Source organism: Taeniopygia guttata, chromosome 1A (genome assembly GCF_048771995.1).
Source record: "Taeniopygia guttata chromosome 1A, bTaeGut7.mat, whole genome shotgun sequence".
Classification (NCBI taxonomy): domain Eukaryota; kingdom Metazoa; phylum Chordata; class Aves; order Passeriformes; family Estrildidae; genus Taeniopygia; species Taeniopygia guttata.
Window position 1 is genome coordinate 49,564,053 of NC_133025.1, and position 15,976 is coordinate 49,580,028.

General features: G+C 45.1%; 1 protein-coding gene across 2 annotated transcripts in view; it reads left to right on the forward strand.

The window, feature by feature from the left end:
• The first annotated feature begins 1,931 nt into the window (after positions 1-1,931).
• TMEM184B (transmembrane protein 184B) overlaps positions 1,932-15,976 on the forward strand; it is a 30,935-nt gene continuing 16,890 nt past the window's right edge. For both annotated transcript variants that reach the window (XM_012569229.5, XM_002198748.7), the window contains exons 1-2: positions 1,932-2,121; positions 14,651-14,911. In XM_012569229.5, coding sequence (XP_012424683.1) covers positions 2,119-2,121; positions 14,651-14,911 — 264 coding nt within the window. In that variant the 5' untranslated portion in view covers positions 1,932-2,118. The remainder of the gene's footprint in view (positions 2,122-14,650; positions 14,912-15,976) is intronic.

Sequence of the window (15,976 nt, forward strand, 5' to 3'; positions counted from 1 at the left end):
CTATGGCCTGTAGCAGACACACTGTCACTGTAGTGTGGAGCCGATGGGTTGTTGGCAGGGCGGGGAGGGTGGGGTTAGTCTTTGTTTTGTTTGTTTTTACCCTTTCTATTTAACACTTTATTTTTCCTCCCTGTTTTTTTCCTAATTTATTTACCCCTCTTACTGTCTCTCTCTTTTTTTTAATTAAAGAGCAAAACTTTTTATTACTTTGTAATTTAAAAAAACAAAAAAAAAACCTGAAGAACTTTGGGGGGGATTTTGTACTTTTTTCCTGTGTAAATATTGGACTTTTTTGAGCTTTATCGTGGTTGTTAATTTGAAGTAATAAAGTAGAAAATGATAAAGTGACACCAGCATCTGTCATTTCTTCCTTTAATGGCCCTGGCATCTTTGCTGGGAGTCACATCTTAAATCACAGGAGGCATGGTCTTGCAGCTGAATCTGTTTCTGAATTCCAGGAACAAGTTTGATCAGAATTACTGGAAAAAAAGGCACAGGACTGGAGTGCCTAAAAATAAACCTGAGCTGATCTCTGCAGTTGCAGCCTTGGAACAGGCAGAGTTATGTGAAATCTGATTCAGGATCTCTTGGTTCCTGGATCTGAGCCTCTGGCATCCCATGTGTCTGGCCTCGAGGAGGAGAGAGGGATGGGCCTTTCCACACCCTTGGCTTTGGGTGTGCGCTGACTTCGACAGAGGTGGACCCTGGATTTTGTGGTTTTTGCTTTCTTCAAACTTAAGTCCTGAAGGAGAGGGGCACGGAGCACTTGACAACAGCACAGTGCCTGATGCAAGCAGACTGAACTCTGTGATGTGGCAGCTGCTGCTTTAGTGTCTGTGGTGGTGTGGTTTGTTTGGGTTTCTTCTCCTTTGGTTGTCTGACCAGTCTGGCAGTAAAATACTAAATTTTAATACTGATTTATTTCTAAATCGCTGCTCCTATAGTTACACATCCCTGCATTATCCTGATGAGAGGCCTGTTTCTTCCAGGCTCTGTCAAACCCTTGAAACTTATTTTCAGAAACACCTGCTGAGAATAAATGGTGGATCTTGGTGACTTTTCAAATTTCCAAGCCTGTTCTCTGCCAGCTGGCCAGGAAGAGCTGTTCCTTTGTTTCCCTGCTGCGTGGGTCTTCCAGCTCCAGGGATGAGTGTAGAAAGGACGGGAAGAAGAAGGGGTATGGGAACTATCCAGGGCTGTGTGGTATTCTGCAATTACCTCTATCCTGCAGTTGCCCTGCCTCCATTTTGAGTGTGCTTTTGCTGGATCAGAATGAAACTGGACTTTTTCTGTTGTAAATCCTGTTTTCTGTGAGAAAGGGGAACGTTTCCTGTGTATAAAACAACACCGCCATCCCTGCAGCGTGGTGGAGGCAGCAGAGCTGTGATCTGGCAGGGTCCGGGGGCTATGGGGGTATTTTGGGCAGGAGTTCTGGCCTGGGACAGAGCGGGAATACGCTGCCACTTTGGGGCATGTGTGGTAGGAGCTCCATGTCTGATTCAAGATGGGCAAGGGGACTTCTAATGCAGCAGGAGAAAAGGAGAAAACCATCAACTCTATCGCGGGTAGGATGTCGCCTCCTTTTGCTAACACAGTCCTATTAAACGTTCTAGGGTGTGGTGCGTTTGCTTCCTTTCTTCCTTCGCTTTTTTTTTTTTTTTTTTTTTTTTTTTTTTAGAACTCCGAGTGCCTTGTTCGGACTTGAGTGGAGGCACGGCTTTGCTTTCCAACACTTCTCCGTGTGTTTGCTTCACTCGGGGTTAGGGGGAAATGTGCCGGGGGGAGGCTGTTCCTGAGGCCGGCACTGCCTTTGGCCGGCCGGGCGAGCAGGCCCCGCCCGGCTGCGGAAGAACACCGCCTCACCCGCCCCGGCGGCGCTGCCCCTTTAAGAGAGGAGCGGTGACGTCACCCTGCTCCCCCTCCCCCGCGGGCAGTGGGCGGTGCGCAGTGCCGTGCGCATGCGCGGAGGGAGGGCCGGGCCGGGCCCGGCGTCGCCATGGGCTCCTGAGGCCTCCGCGCCCCCGCGCCGGTGCCGGCGCCGCCCGCGGGGCAGCGGGCAGGGCCCGACCCGACCCCTCCTCGCCCCACCGGGCTGGGCCGCTCCCGCCCGCCCGCTGCATGGTAAGACGTGGCGGGGGCGGCTGCGAGCGAGTGGGCCGGGCCGGGCCGGAGCAGCCGCGCTGGCGCGGGGGTGGCTCGTTGAGGCGCCCACCAGCTCACCTTGCGCCCCACGTCGGCCCGGTGTGGTCGCTGTTCCCGCTCCCTCGCAGTTCCTCCTCCCGTTCCCCGGCGTGACCTGCGCCGCTCCCCGCGTCCCCACTCAGCCCCCCGCCCCGTTTACCCCCGCGGTGTGCGCCCCCTCCTCCTCAGGGCTGCCCCCGCCATTCCCCCTCCGCGCACATCCCTCCCGCATGGCCTCCAGACCAGCGCACACACCGCGCACCCCCGCCTCTACCCACAGCCTCCCAGTGCAGCCTCCCAGTGCAGCCCTCCTCTCCCTCCTTCCCCGAAACCTGTCCTTGCTGCAGCTGTTCGCTCTCCCTGTGCATGCACACCAGCGCAGCCCCCTCGTTCCCCGGTGCTGTCACGCTCTTTGGTGCCGTTGGGTGCGTGTCCCTGTCTGCACGTTTGTGTCTGGTCCTGGGTGGGCTGGCAGCTTAGTAGACTGCAGTAACGCGATGGGCACCGGGTTTGTGTTTGCTGGGTTTCCTTTGGTTCGGACTGGATGGACTGACAGGCGCCTCGTGCATGTGCTGGTGTGGTAGGTGTGCGAGGAGGCTGTTACTGTGCCTGTGTTCTCTTGCACTGCAGGTGAGTTGTGGTGGGTCTTGTTCAGATGCTCATGGTGTCTCGAAATCTCAATTGCCCTGTAAGGGCTAAATTCAGCCTTGGCAGCTGCAGTGTGTAGTAGAAAGAGGGCTTTGGAAGAATGTGTGCGTGACTGAGTTCTGATGAATTGTGGAAAGGGACTAGAGTGATTTCAGGGACAGCCCTATGAAAGCTGCCTGGAACATTCTGAAGCTGTCAAGAGTGGGTGGAGGAGGAGGAGTGGGAAATCTACGGGAAATAGTGAAGATGGCTCCTGCTTACAGAAGTTTCAAATTGTTCTTGCCATGTAAGGAGCTTGAACAGGAGTAATTATTGAAGACATAAAGACAGGTTTCCCCAGAGAGAAGACTGTTTACCTCTGTAAAGATAAAAATAGAAGACATTGATCAATAATAGAGCAAAGACTAATAGGGTGGATAGAAATGGCTTTCCTATCCTGCAGAAAAAGAAAAAAAAATCAATGAAAATGTAATAGGGCATACATCCCACTAACAAAGATTTGGCTATTTTAATACAGCAGTTAACTGTGCCTTTGAACTTGTGTTGCTGGACGTTACCCTTTGGTCTAAGAGCTTAGCAGCCTCCCTAAAAGAGAGCACAGACTTCTCTAGAAATGTTTGTGTTATTCAGGTTTCTAATACTAAAGGTTTGTATTTGTGTGATACTGTTGGCAAAAAAATAAACTCTCATGCTTTTTAGGATGTTGGTAAACACTAGGGGTTTTGCCAGACCTTTTCTTATGGTGGAAGTATTTCAGAAAGGCCTGCTTCAGGCTTTCTTTTCATCATTGTCCCCAAGAAAATGGGCTTCAAAGCCGCTCTGGTCAAGGGGAGCAGGTTTTTAGGTCATTAGCCATATTAACTGTCATTGGTACAGTTGTGCTGTAAACCCGAGGTGTCATGGAAGCAGCAGGTGGGTGTCTGTGCATCTGGAGCAGCAGTGATTTGGTCTTGCTGCAAAATGATTGGGCAGCTTTACTAGTGAAGTCAGCATGTCTGACCAGCTTGGTGGTGTGGGCAGATGTTTTTCTTTGTGATCTGCTCAGGTCTCTACAATCAGTTCAGAGCACTGAACAGATTGTGTTTTGGAGATGTGGAGCAAGGGAATGAGCCAACCACTCCCAAACACTGGGCACCTTTTGGACTTCAGTTTGTCTGTCTCCTCAGGACACGTGGCAGTCAAAAGGGGAAGGTTCTTAGATAAACTGGTCAGAAAATGAGGTTCAGTGTGACTGGCTGGTTTGGCATAACAGAAGCTTTCTGAGCTGTCTGGTCTCTAACCATTTGACAGAATCCAGCTAGAAATCTGCCTTGTTTTCTGTCAGCTTCTTTGCCTGTTTGCTGGTAGCAGGCTGGGAGGTGAGCTTTTGTGGTTGTGGGACTAGGGTTCTTTTCTTCCATGGATAAAGGAAGGAGGGGTGGGTGGGTTTTTTTCCCTCGCACAAAATAACTTTTAAAACACCTCCTTCCCCCTCAAAAAAGCTGGTCCCTTTTGCTACTCAATTCTACTGCTGCATAAACTAAAACATCTAATAATCATGTTTTGGTGTAAGATGACAACCTTTTAATTTCCATCTGAGGAATTTACCCTTCATTCCTTCTCTCTTCCTGTTTTGGTTTCATTTTTAATTGGTTTATGTTTACATTGAGGGAGATAAATAGTTACCTGCTTCTTCTAGCAGAAGTGCCTGTTTCATTTTCTCGAAGCTCCAAGCATATCTTTGAGCCCTTGCAGCAATGTCTGGTAGAAGCAGTGAATTCCTCAGGAGATTGTTGTTTAGGTTCTAGCTGCTTCAAGAATCCAGTGTTGTATTGAATGAAGTAAAACATGAAGTTTCAAATCAGACTTTTTGATTCTGAAGTGCCATTGCTATGACTCATTTTCTCAGTGTTTCCAGCCTAAAATTGAGGAAACCAAGGAAAGCAGCAGTGAATGTACAGGTTGGTCTGTCTGCAATATGAAGAGGATAGCACAACCTCAGAGAGAAATTGCATTCAACCTTTGTACGGTTGAGTTTTCTAGCACACGCCTGCTGCTGGCTGCCCGTGTAACAAAGCAGCTGGGTGTTATTGAACAGCTCTGGCTGTGGGCAGAAGCTCTTCTCTACTTTAGAGTTTGTGATTGATTGTGCTTGTCAAGGCCCTGGAAATTTGAGGTGCTGAAGAGAATAGCACTGGGCTGGAGTTTTGTGTGCTGGCTTGCCCAGCTGTTCGCTTGGAGTGCTGTGTCTGTTGTGTTCTGCTCTCGCTTCTTCCCAGACTCACTGGGGTTTGCTTTCTTGTGGTGGAAGAGCGGTTTCCTGTCAAAACATCACACCCCACCAGAACGCTTGGGACTCCGAAAGCAGTTTGACACTGTGATAAGATAGATTGAAACAGCTAAAATAACTGTAAAATATTACAGTGCTTGAACTGAAAACACCCTTGTAGTAAGGGATTTGGGGTAATTTTTTCTTCTTTTTCCCCTCCCCCATTTTTTTCTGGGTGGTTTTTTTTTTTACTTTTTATTTTTTTCCCTGTATGGACAACTTCTGGGGAGGACAACTGGACTTATTTTCAGAGCAGCAATTCCCCAGGAAAGTTTTGGAAGTGAAATTCTGCCACATAAAGCTGTGAGTTGCAATCACCCTCCAGGAGTCTCACCACAGAGTCTCTCTGTTCTAAGAAGAGGTGGGGGCTGGAGTACTTGCTCATAGCCAGGTTCTCTCTTTAAAAATCAGGTCAGCCTCCATGGGGTTTTTTGTTTCTGATGGTGTAAGTAACATATCTGGGAAGGCAACAGGGCAAGCTGTGTCCAGGTAAAATACAGTGTATAGGCAAGCTGCTCAGGAACTGTGCTATATCTGGGTTTGACCAGGTCTTTATAGCAACCGAGGGGCATAATTCACAGGAACCTGGAAGGGGAAATAACTGACATTCTGCCTTCAGTATTAACCCATACAGTACCTGAATATTTGTCTCCCCACCCTCAAGTCTGTCTCTGTATTGGAAGGATGGGAATGTGCTAATATTATCTTACAGTCACAGTGCCTGGGAGTCTGATGATACTGAGAGGATCAGCTATTCAAGGATGTTGTATAACGAAGAGTGACCAAGAGCATAGAGAGTTGGTGTCACAGCCTCACATTTTTTGTGTCTAGCCCCAGAGCATCCATCTCTGCCTGGATATTATGTACATGTGGCCACCGATTAATTTGCTAGTAAAAAAAAAAAAAAATCCTTCTGATTCAGCAAAGGAAATGACTGCAACATGTTACATAGTGCAGCAGTGAGGCTTCAAGAAGGAGATGAGATAATACCTTAAAAGCTGACCTTGCTGACCCAGCGTTCCCTCCTTAGGCTGCAGAACATGACATGGATGCTGCTGGAGGCTGCTGAGCTGATTGCTTGTGAGCCTGCAGCTGCCTGGTTATCTCCAACACAGATACAGCCTCAGCAGCGGTAATGTAGCTGTGTCTCTGTCCAGGTTACTTGAAATGAACATAGACAAGTCAGTCACCTCAAGAGGCAGGTTAGAAGCGAGGGAATTTCTCTTTATGGCTCATCATATCTTGTCTCTTCCTTGGGTGTTTCGTTATGAAAGACTGGTTAGTGGTGGGTGAAGCTGTTAGCTGGGAGTGACTTCTCTCCTTCTCCAAACTCTCCTGACTACAGACTTCCTTTCCCCCCTCCCAATGACTTTGTGATGGCACTGATTTTACAAGAGGCTTAAGTCAAAAGTCATTAATACAAATTCCCTGTCAAGTAACTTCATGCCACTGCATAATTTAATGTCAGAGGATCTGAAAACATTGAGTTGAAGCATCCGGTTGATGCTTGGTGTAATTTTTTTCTGTATAGAGAGATGCATGGCTGCTGATGGCTTTTGGTATAAAGAGACTCCTGTGAGTCTAGGAATACAAAAGTCCTAATTCGACTTTCAGAACTTTGCCTCTGTAGTATTTTTATTTTTCCTGATGAAGTAGCGGGGCAGGAGAAAAGTGTGGAGGGACTAATGTTAGATAGGAGCAATGAATTTAGAAGTTAATGGTTTTGGGGAATTAGGGAAGGGTGTTTGTATGCTATGTCCAGAGGTTTAGAGGGGAAAAAAAAAAGAGCAACAAATTTCAAACAAACACAAGCCAATCAGTTGTTACTGCAGCAATAACAAAATGACTTTTATAGTGAATGTGGCTTTGCTTTGTTGAGAATCACAGATTTTACTCCTGCAGCGTTCATCACTGCTACATGTCTGCATCAGAGAATGATTGCTGGGGAAATCAGATGTGCCATTGCCCTCATATGCACCACTGCACAGTTGCCTAGACCTGTGATGTCTGGGTTCTTTCAGCTCATTTACTTGCTAAATTGAAGTATGGATCTGATAGATTCTATGTGTCATCTTCTGGGTGGAAAAGTATACTCTAATGTGTTAGAAAAAGTTCCTTTGTGTGTGACTGCTACAAGTTCAGTAATTTTCCATGTTGCTGTAGAGTCTGAGTTCTGATTCTTCTTAAAGAAACTGTATATCCTGTGGTAATTTTAAAACTGTTGTCTACCCTGTCTTGGCTCTCAGTGGTGGGAAACAATGAATGCAGGTGGTGGTGGAATAAGTGCTGATTTGACTTTGTTCTTGAGAGTTTGGAAAATGAAATACAAACATCCTCTGTCATGTGGGACGCAACTGTTTACAACACATCCTTTTTTCTTCTTGCCTCTTTCCCCTCTGCCAGTTGCAGAATATCTTTACACTCTTTCTGTGTTTCTCCCGTGGGAGCAGAGGGCTTGCCTGGTTTGTGTGGAGTTGGGCTGTTGAGAGGATGGGAGAGGGATGCAGTGCATGGCCCAAGTGTGTTTCATCCTGTTCTCAAAGGAGAGAAGGTTGGGGAACATCCCTTCTCCTCCTCTCCCTCCCTCTTCTCTCTTTTTCCTATCTCCTTCCAAAAAAGGGACTGGATGTTAGATATTGACCTATCACAATGTGGGTCAGTCTACAAAAAAAAAAAAAAAAAAAAAGAGGAGGAGGATGGGGGGAGGAGGGCTGTGCAAATACAGTGAGACAACAGAAATTAATAGAGCAGAACAAAACTCTGGAAAGAAGAGTGCATGGCTCAGGGTAAAAGGGTTTTGTTGTTGATTCTGAGTTTTTTAATGGGTGCATGGGGAGGGGAAGCTTCTTTTAGGGTGACTATAGGCTAGCAAAATGGGTGGGGACTGTATGAGCTGCAAGTGCAGAAGATTTTTGTGTTATTCTCAGAATTTAGTTTCCCTAAAATGAGGTACATAGGGTGTAACCTTGTTGAAGGTTAAATTGTTTGTGTGTACAGTGCAGTCTTATGTGTATGTAGGCATCAGATCATCTCTTGAGTATGGCTTAGTGGGTGTGTACCTTGCCATGTGGCTTGGTCTGCCTTAGGTGCCTGACTCCTCTACCTCCTGCTTCTGAGCTGATGGCTACCTGCTCCACTCTTGCTGACCCTACTGGTCTTCTGTCCCAGTGACACTTTCCCCTTGTTCCACTGACTGTACCGACAGCTGTGAAATTGTGACTGGGGCATCTCTTCAGACTGCTCACTCCTCTAAGGAAATAACTGAGGAGAACTGCATTTGGATCTGCACTTGTTGTGCAGACAGACAAGCACGTTAAGCTGACACGGGGTGCAGCAGCTGCAGATGCAAGCACTGCGTGTGTTTGTGAGTCTGGTGAGTGCCTGTCTTGTGACTGAGCACAGCATTGCTCATGTGTGTTCAGAGTTACCCATGTGTGTCTGTGTGTCAGGTGTGTCTTGTGGGGTGACTTTTACAGACTTGAACTTAAGAAAGCTTTGCCCAGCATGAGCACTAAAATGTAAAGGAATTGTACTGGTTAAAATTGCATGCCAGGTCACATACGTAACTCTGATTGTTTTGGGAGTGCTGCTGGAGACCTTAAAAATGCCCTGTTGGGACCTTTTCATGTCTCATAGCTAAGTAAACTAGATGCCACCCCAGAGAGCAAAAGCAATTTAGGAAGTAATAAATGTAAAAGCATTTGATTTTTCCTGGATTGGTATCACTGATTTCAGCTGTGCCAGTCACTCTCTTACTGTGTAGTGCTATTTTGTCCTATCTGCTGCTCCTTTTCCTCTCTTTTGCCATTTCAGCTGGTTATGCCATCCCTTTGGGTGTTGAAAACACCTTAGATTAATTATTTATCATATATACCTAGCACAATAGAAAGAGCTGCTCCCAGTTGGCAATTCTAGGCATTGGTATAATTAAAATGGTCTAAAATAAATATTGAACCATTTTGTCTTGTGATCCTTGTAAGTCTAGGGCACATTGTCAAAAACATTAAGCTGCTGCTTTCACTAGTATAGCACTCTTGCTTGTGTCATAATAAATGCAGAATGTTCAGGCTCTGATTTATCTACTGCATGACACTTCTGTATTGGCCATTTTGGATCCAGAATAAAGATAATTTAATGGAGAATCTCTTGAAGAAATAAGAATTTGATGGGAATGGAAAATGCTTTTGTGGTATTTTAACAAAGTTCTGTATGGTGGATATTTAAAGCACTGTAAGCATGGAGTAGGTTTTAAGGAAGAACATTGTCTTGTCTCATAGCTCTCCAGGAGAACCTTGCAGCCAGGTTGTGTGGTTTTTTTGGTTTGTGCCTTGTACAGCAGAAAGAGGCTTAGCTATTAAGACTCTTTCATGGGATAGCTTTGTGTATCATTCTTTGCTCACTCAGCAGTTGAGAAATTAAATACTTTCAGCCTTGGATGAGATGATCTATTTTAAAAACACAGATTGCGTTTGCAGTTGGGAGTGAACACCTTCCGAGTCCTTTCATTTGGGGTTCTTTTCCTGTTGGCACTGGGGTAGGTCTTGCTCAGAGCAGGCAAACACCTCCTCCTTTAGTAGATTGTGGTTGAATATTCAGATGTACCCCATGGAACTGAAGGACTATGCCTGAACCTTTCTTTCCTCCTCTTACACCACTTTTGTTGCGTCAGAAATGAGGTTTTCATATTTATGTTTGTTTATGTAGAAATAGCTCCTCCTCAGTGGTAACATTTCCCATGCCTTTATGCAAGCCAAAAGTGAAGTTTTTTGCTTTCACTTTTGCCACGTCCTGTCTGTTTTGAGTTTATTTTCAGCAGAAGCTGCCATGCTAATGTTGGAGATGGGAGATCTCTGTTTCCAAAAGATACAGGACTGGCAATCTGCTCCTGATGCAGAATTAGTTTGCTGGTTTTTCTGTGGATGCAGGCCATGTGGACACATCCCTGCTACTTTACATCTGTGTGGTGTCATTAAGAGAACTGGTCCCCATGCCATTTGGAGCTTCTTCTCTATCAAGATTATTTGTAACAGTGTTCTTCATCTCTGGGTTTTTATCAGGATAGTTATCTTGATAGAAATAGCACAGGCTTTGTTTTATTTTCTTTTTCCTTCCTTGCATTGAGAGTCCCCCCAGTACTCCTGAAGTGTTTTCAGAAGATGTGTTAGGTAAGTGTAAGAGGTACTAGTTTGGTGTTTAAGCTAATGCCCTGCCAGTGCAATGCCTTGTCTTGCTCTAACACACATAACTCGTAATGACATCTGGGCAGGAATAGGTGACAGCTTGTAGGGGATGGGGGTGTGATCCCTACCTTCCATATTGGGAAGTGGTTGTATATAGACCTCAGCACTGCCAGAAACTCCTGTAACCCGTGTAGAAGAATGATACTAGCTCTGATCCAAATTTCTTGTGGCCACCCTGGAATACATGTAACCTGCATCCAAAAGTCCTGTGTGTTTATGTAGATGTACTTTTATGTGTGCTTGTTTCCAGTTTGCAAAGTTGGTGCTTTTCCTGTGTCTCTGTTGTGGTCCTGTTATGTTGCAGGTTACCTCCGGGGGGAGCAAGGTAGTTACTTGGAGATGGGGAAAGCACCAAGAGTGAAATTTAGAAGTGTTGAAATATTTTCCTTTGATATGTTTAGGAGAGCTCTCCAGAGAGGGAGAATAAGTGTGCAAGGAACTTTACTCTTCCTTGAACTGAAAAGAATGATGAAACAGGTGGGCAGAGAAAACAGGATATGGCAGAAGAGCAAGAAATGCTTCAAAATTTATTATACATTAGATTGGTTTGTATTACATTGGCAATTAGATTTTCCAAATGCCCCTAATTTGACATATGGTAATGTCAAGTGCTTTCCTCGTGGTTTGGTACCTTGCAGTGCTGGGAATTGTATGAGCAGAGAACAAAAAGATGGTTGTCCCAGGGAGCTTAAAATGCACAAGAAACAACAGAGAAATACAGCCAGCTGGGAGGAGCACCAGGAAAGAGATCACAGCCAGGAGGTGATGGAGGTGAATAGAGAATAGCTTTATGGCTGTTGGGAAGTACCTTTTTACCCAGTCCTGACAGTAAGCAGGAAAGTGTGTTGTGGCACTCGCTTGGGCTGTGATGGAGGTGGGTGTCCAAGAAATAAATGTCAAAACACATTCACAGTGTCAGCTAAGAGGGAAGCTGCTGATACCAATGTACTGGATCTGTAGTTCATCAAGGCAGTATTTTTGTTGTGACAATTTTCCCAGCACTACCTTTTCTGAGCATTTCTGGGCTTGTGTCCTGTTGCACAGTGGGAAGAGACATCTCAGAAGCAAAGCCTGTTGAGACAAGTTGCCGCAGCCCACCCTCACAATGCTGTTTTTAAAAAAGCAGAAGAGGAGCTAGCAGACTGAGCTGGTGGTAGTGAATGAGCTGAAATCCACTTTCCTAGTTAATGCTCCAGTCATCTGTGCCATTACCTGTTTCTTAAGTATAGACTGGAATTGCTCTTAGAGCTTCAGCTTCTTGCATACACTAGAATTTCATAACAACAGCCTTGTGCACTACTTATATCTGTCACTGTAGCTTTGATGTGTGGGACTTGAGAAGATTAGAAGGGGTAATTTGTAAGGCTTATGTTATTTTTGTGGATTTTGGAGATTCCTTTGTGTTTCACTAGCAAGGAGAATGAACTGCAAACTGATGTATAGAATCAATAAAAGGTGTCAAGGAAATAAAATGCTGTCTTCAGGGGTAACCCTGAGTGCTCATGGGTGAGGTGGTTTGGAGTTTGGGTAGGGTATGTAAACCCTGTTTTGTGAGAGAGTTTGTATATTTTCTTTTAGAACACATTGGTGGGAAAAGTTATTAATTTCAATGACTGTGATTTGAAGGGGATTAGGTGAAGAATGATGTACAATCCTCTAATTAATGTCTGTTGATGTATAATCACGAGGGGGCAGTGTTAAGATTACATACACAACTTCAATTTATGACTGACCTTGCTTATGAATACATAACCCCTGTAATGACAAAATGCTTGTTGATCACTTTTTGCTGATTTCACTTATTTTAAAATGAGTGCAGAGACACAGTCTGAAAGAAAGAATCTCCTTTCAGATCCTCAGTTCTCTTGATGTTACTGCTGCTGCCTTTGGATCTCTGCTGCTGATGTGGCTCGATTAGCTAGAGTGTGGAGGTCCCGGTCCTGTTTCTCCTGGCACGTGTGGTCTGCTGTACAGATCCTCTCCCCCATGAACTTTTGGAAGGGCTTAGCAGCTTTCTGTCTTGCATAGCTCACAAAGTGCACTGGGATGTGCAGGACTGCAGCTGGCTGGACTTTATTTAGAGCTAGGTTAACCACAGGTGCATCTGCTCTGATTTCATTTTAGATGTGCCCTTCTTGAGCTTTGTGGAAGCACTCTCAGCACTGTGCATATTCAGTTACTTCAGGAGTTACTTGGGTAGAAATCGCTTTCTTTTAAAAGCAATAAAAGCCTTGTTGACTTGTGACATCTCCACCCAGCCTCCATCTCTCCAAATTTTTAGATACAGTACAGATGATGAAATGTGTGTGTGTGTATGCTTAGAAGCTCAAAACTTAGATTACATTTCTGTACAGATTAGGACTGGAAAGGAATTATCCTACTGTATATGCAGTGATGGAAAGCTGTACCTCAGAGCAGGGAAATATTGGAAAGAAGAAAGAAAAGCCAAGTTTGAGGATTAGTTTGTAAATTAAAGCACACACTCATGCAGCTTCGCCTATAAGATATGCTTAAACAAATCTGGGTATTTCCCAGGACTTTTCTTTTTCCCCCATGGAAGAAAGGAGGTGGAGTGTGACATAAGGTAACATCAGACTGCTGCACACCAGTGATACGAGTGTGTGTTTTGGAAAAGTCTGTGCTAAAGGGGCCATTTTTGTGCCTTAGTGTGCATGTGGAAAGGACTTGCTACTGGCACTCTGCTTTTGTTGGGTAGCTGTTCCCTAGTTTGTGCTGTGATTTCAGGTGGAGCAGGGCTGGGGCAGTTCCTCTGTGAACATATATTCTCTTTTGTGTTCTGTAGCAACCTGTCAGTAGATGACAAATGTGTCCTTCCCTGGTGCAGCTGTAAGCTCTGGCGGTGGATCATTGGCCTTTCTAAAGCCCTTTCCATCCACTGATCATAAAGGCCTGTGTAAGAGCAGTGACTTGAGCTTTTATGGAATTGTTCTTCTGAAGAATATTAGGAGGTTATCAGAAGAAGGCAATATGATGCTGTTCCCTTTGATAGGCACATCAGAAGCAGCTCTTCTTATGGATAGAACCAATGGCTGCCTGCTTGTGATTTTGGTTTAAGTGGATTATCTTCCTACAATCCAGAGGTCACACTAGAGTCTGCTTATGACCAAATTGAAAATAATAGCTACTTTAGATCTTAGACCTTCAAGAATTTGTTCCATTGAAAGAACATAGCTTTTTAGCCAGGAAATGGCCAAGGGTCATGCTGTTTTGAAATCTTGCATATTCTTGTGTTTGGTATGTGTTTTTTATCTGTCAGCTGTCTTCTAAAAGCCAGTCAGGTTAAATTCACATCATATAGAAAACAATGCTAAGTTAGTAACATTAATAACAGGCTGGCTAAATGTATTATGTCAAACAAATTTTGATAAAAGCATGACTTTCATGCTGTTCACACTGTCAAAGTGAGAAGAGCTTTCAGTGCATATCCTTCAATGCTTTGGGCTGAGTATGGTTTTCAGCATGGCTGTAGGAGAGGTGGGCATTGCTGGCTGGAGGAATTAGAATATTTTTCCCCCTGCTCCCTTTCTGTGCAGGAACACTGTGGCACATATTCTTGTTGCTTGTTGCTGCTTGGCAGGCTAACCATGACACTAAGAAACAGCAGAATAGCCTGTACCCTTATGGAAAATAGAGATGTTAACTTAGGTGTGCCTGTCGTCTTCCAGTAGGAATGGTTTAGATACTTCCTTCTGATCTTTTTACAAGGGTGTGTAGTGATGGGACTATGGGAAATGGCTTTAAACTGAGAGTAGGTTAAATTAAATATTAGGAAGAAATTCTTTGCTGTGAGAGAGGTGAGATAGTGGCACAGGTTGCCCAGAGGACTTATGGATGCTCCATCCTTCGAAGTGCAGAGGGTCAGGTTTGTCTCTTGAGCAACGTGGTGGAAGGAGTCCCTGGCCCATAGCACAGGGCTTGGAACTAGATGGTCTTTAAGGTCCTTTCCAACCCAAACCATTCTATGATTCTGTGATCTCTGGTGAATGTTATATTCATCTTATATATTTTTATTGCAGAAGGATGGTGATGATGGCAGTGGCCAGATTTTATGGTCTCTGGGGGGTTGTCAGAGGTTCTTGAGTACCACATGATCTGTTACATCTCGAGGGGTGGCAGTGTCAGACTTACCCAGGTCCTGTTCACAAAGCATGCAAGCAGCCTGGTAGAAGGCATGTGAGAGATGCAAAGTTCTATTACATTCCTGACTCCTTTCAGCTGTGTTCAATTGCTTTGTGGTTCTCTTCCCTGACAGGTCTTGGCCCGTGGGCAGCTCTTTAGCAATCCCAACTGGAACCTCACACCAAAAGGCACCATGATTATGATGACTGATGTCACTGCAGCCCCCAGACTGGGGTCAGCTGCCACCACTCCAGCTGTGGCTCCTAACTTCTCCTGGGTGCCAGAGGATGGCAGCCCCACGGCTGTGGAGCAGCCAATATTCCTCATGACCACTGCTGCTCAGGCTATCTCAGGTTTCTTTGTATGGACAGCTTTGCTCATCACCTGCCATCAGGTAAAACCCTGTCACTTGTACTTCTCATTCTTTCCTTTTCCTCACATGAAGAAGAGACCATTTCCATGTGTGAATGGAGAGGAAGCACACTCTTTAAAACTAGCAGGTGTAAAACATTTGGCCATCTCTTGAAGGTTTGCAGAAAGGTGTGTTATCTTAGGTCATCCTTTCACAGGACTTTAGCTGAATATTGCCATTTTTTAAATTGTGTCAGCTGTTAGCTAAAAGATCCTAGTCACCTGTTGTTTGACATTCCTCCTTTGATCTCCTGTGCCAGTGGATTCCACAGGCTGAGCTCTGCTGCGGAAAGGAGTAGCAGGAAATGTTTCATTTTAATTTTTCCTCCTCCCCTCTCTCTGAGGCAGGTGTCCTGGGAGCCTGAATAAGCTAAACCTTGCATCCTGTTCTGTACCTCTCTTTCATGCAGTTGTCATGTGAACTGAAAAATACAGTGGGGAAACAGAAGCCCTGTTATTTGTCAACCCATGTTTTTTACCTGTTGGATTGTAGATTCCAGAGTGATGACTAGAATGTAGAAAAGTACAGCCTATTGATGGAGTACAGGGGCTAGTGAAGGTAAAAAATGGATTAGTCACAGATGAATAACACCTGCAGTTTCACCAGCTTGGGTAACAATTACAAGTGCAATAGATCCTCCTGTCAAATTGATCACCTGCTGAGGGTAGGAGGAAATTTTCCTCTGCTTATAACATTGCACAGTTAGGCATTAATGCCCTTCTCTGAAGAAACCCATGGAGGTCAGTGCCAGGGAGACCTATTGATTGAAATGCGCTGTTGTCCCCTTACACAGCGGCAGGTCCTGTGCTCTCCTAGGCACATGGATCGCTGGGCTCTTTTGACATCCCAAGGGCAAAGCTTGGAGTCATCTGAACTCTGGTGTCAGCTGTCTGTGTGCTGGATGAGATGTGTCACTGGGATTGTCGCAAGGCAAAAATATCTCTAAGGTTTGTTAGCGTATTTTCAACCTGTTCTCCTCAGGAAATGAGCTTTTTGTGAGCTTCTCATGGGTTAAGAAGAGGAATTGGAAGTATTTTTGACCACTTC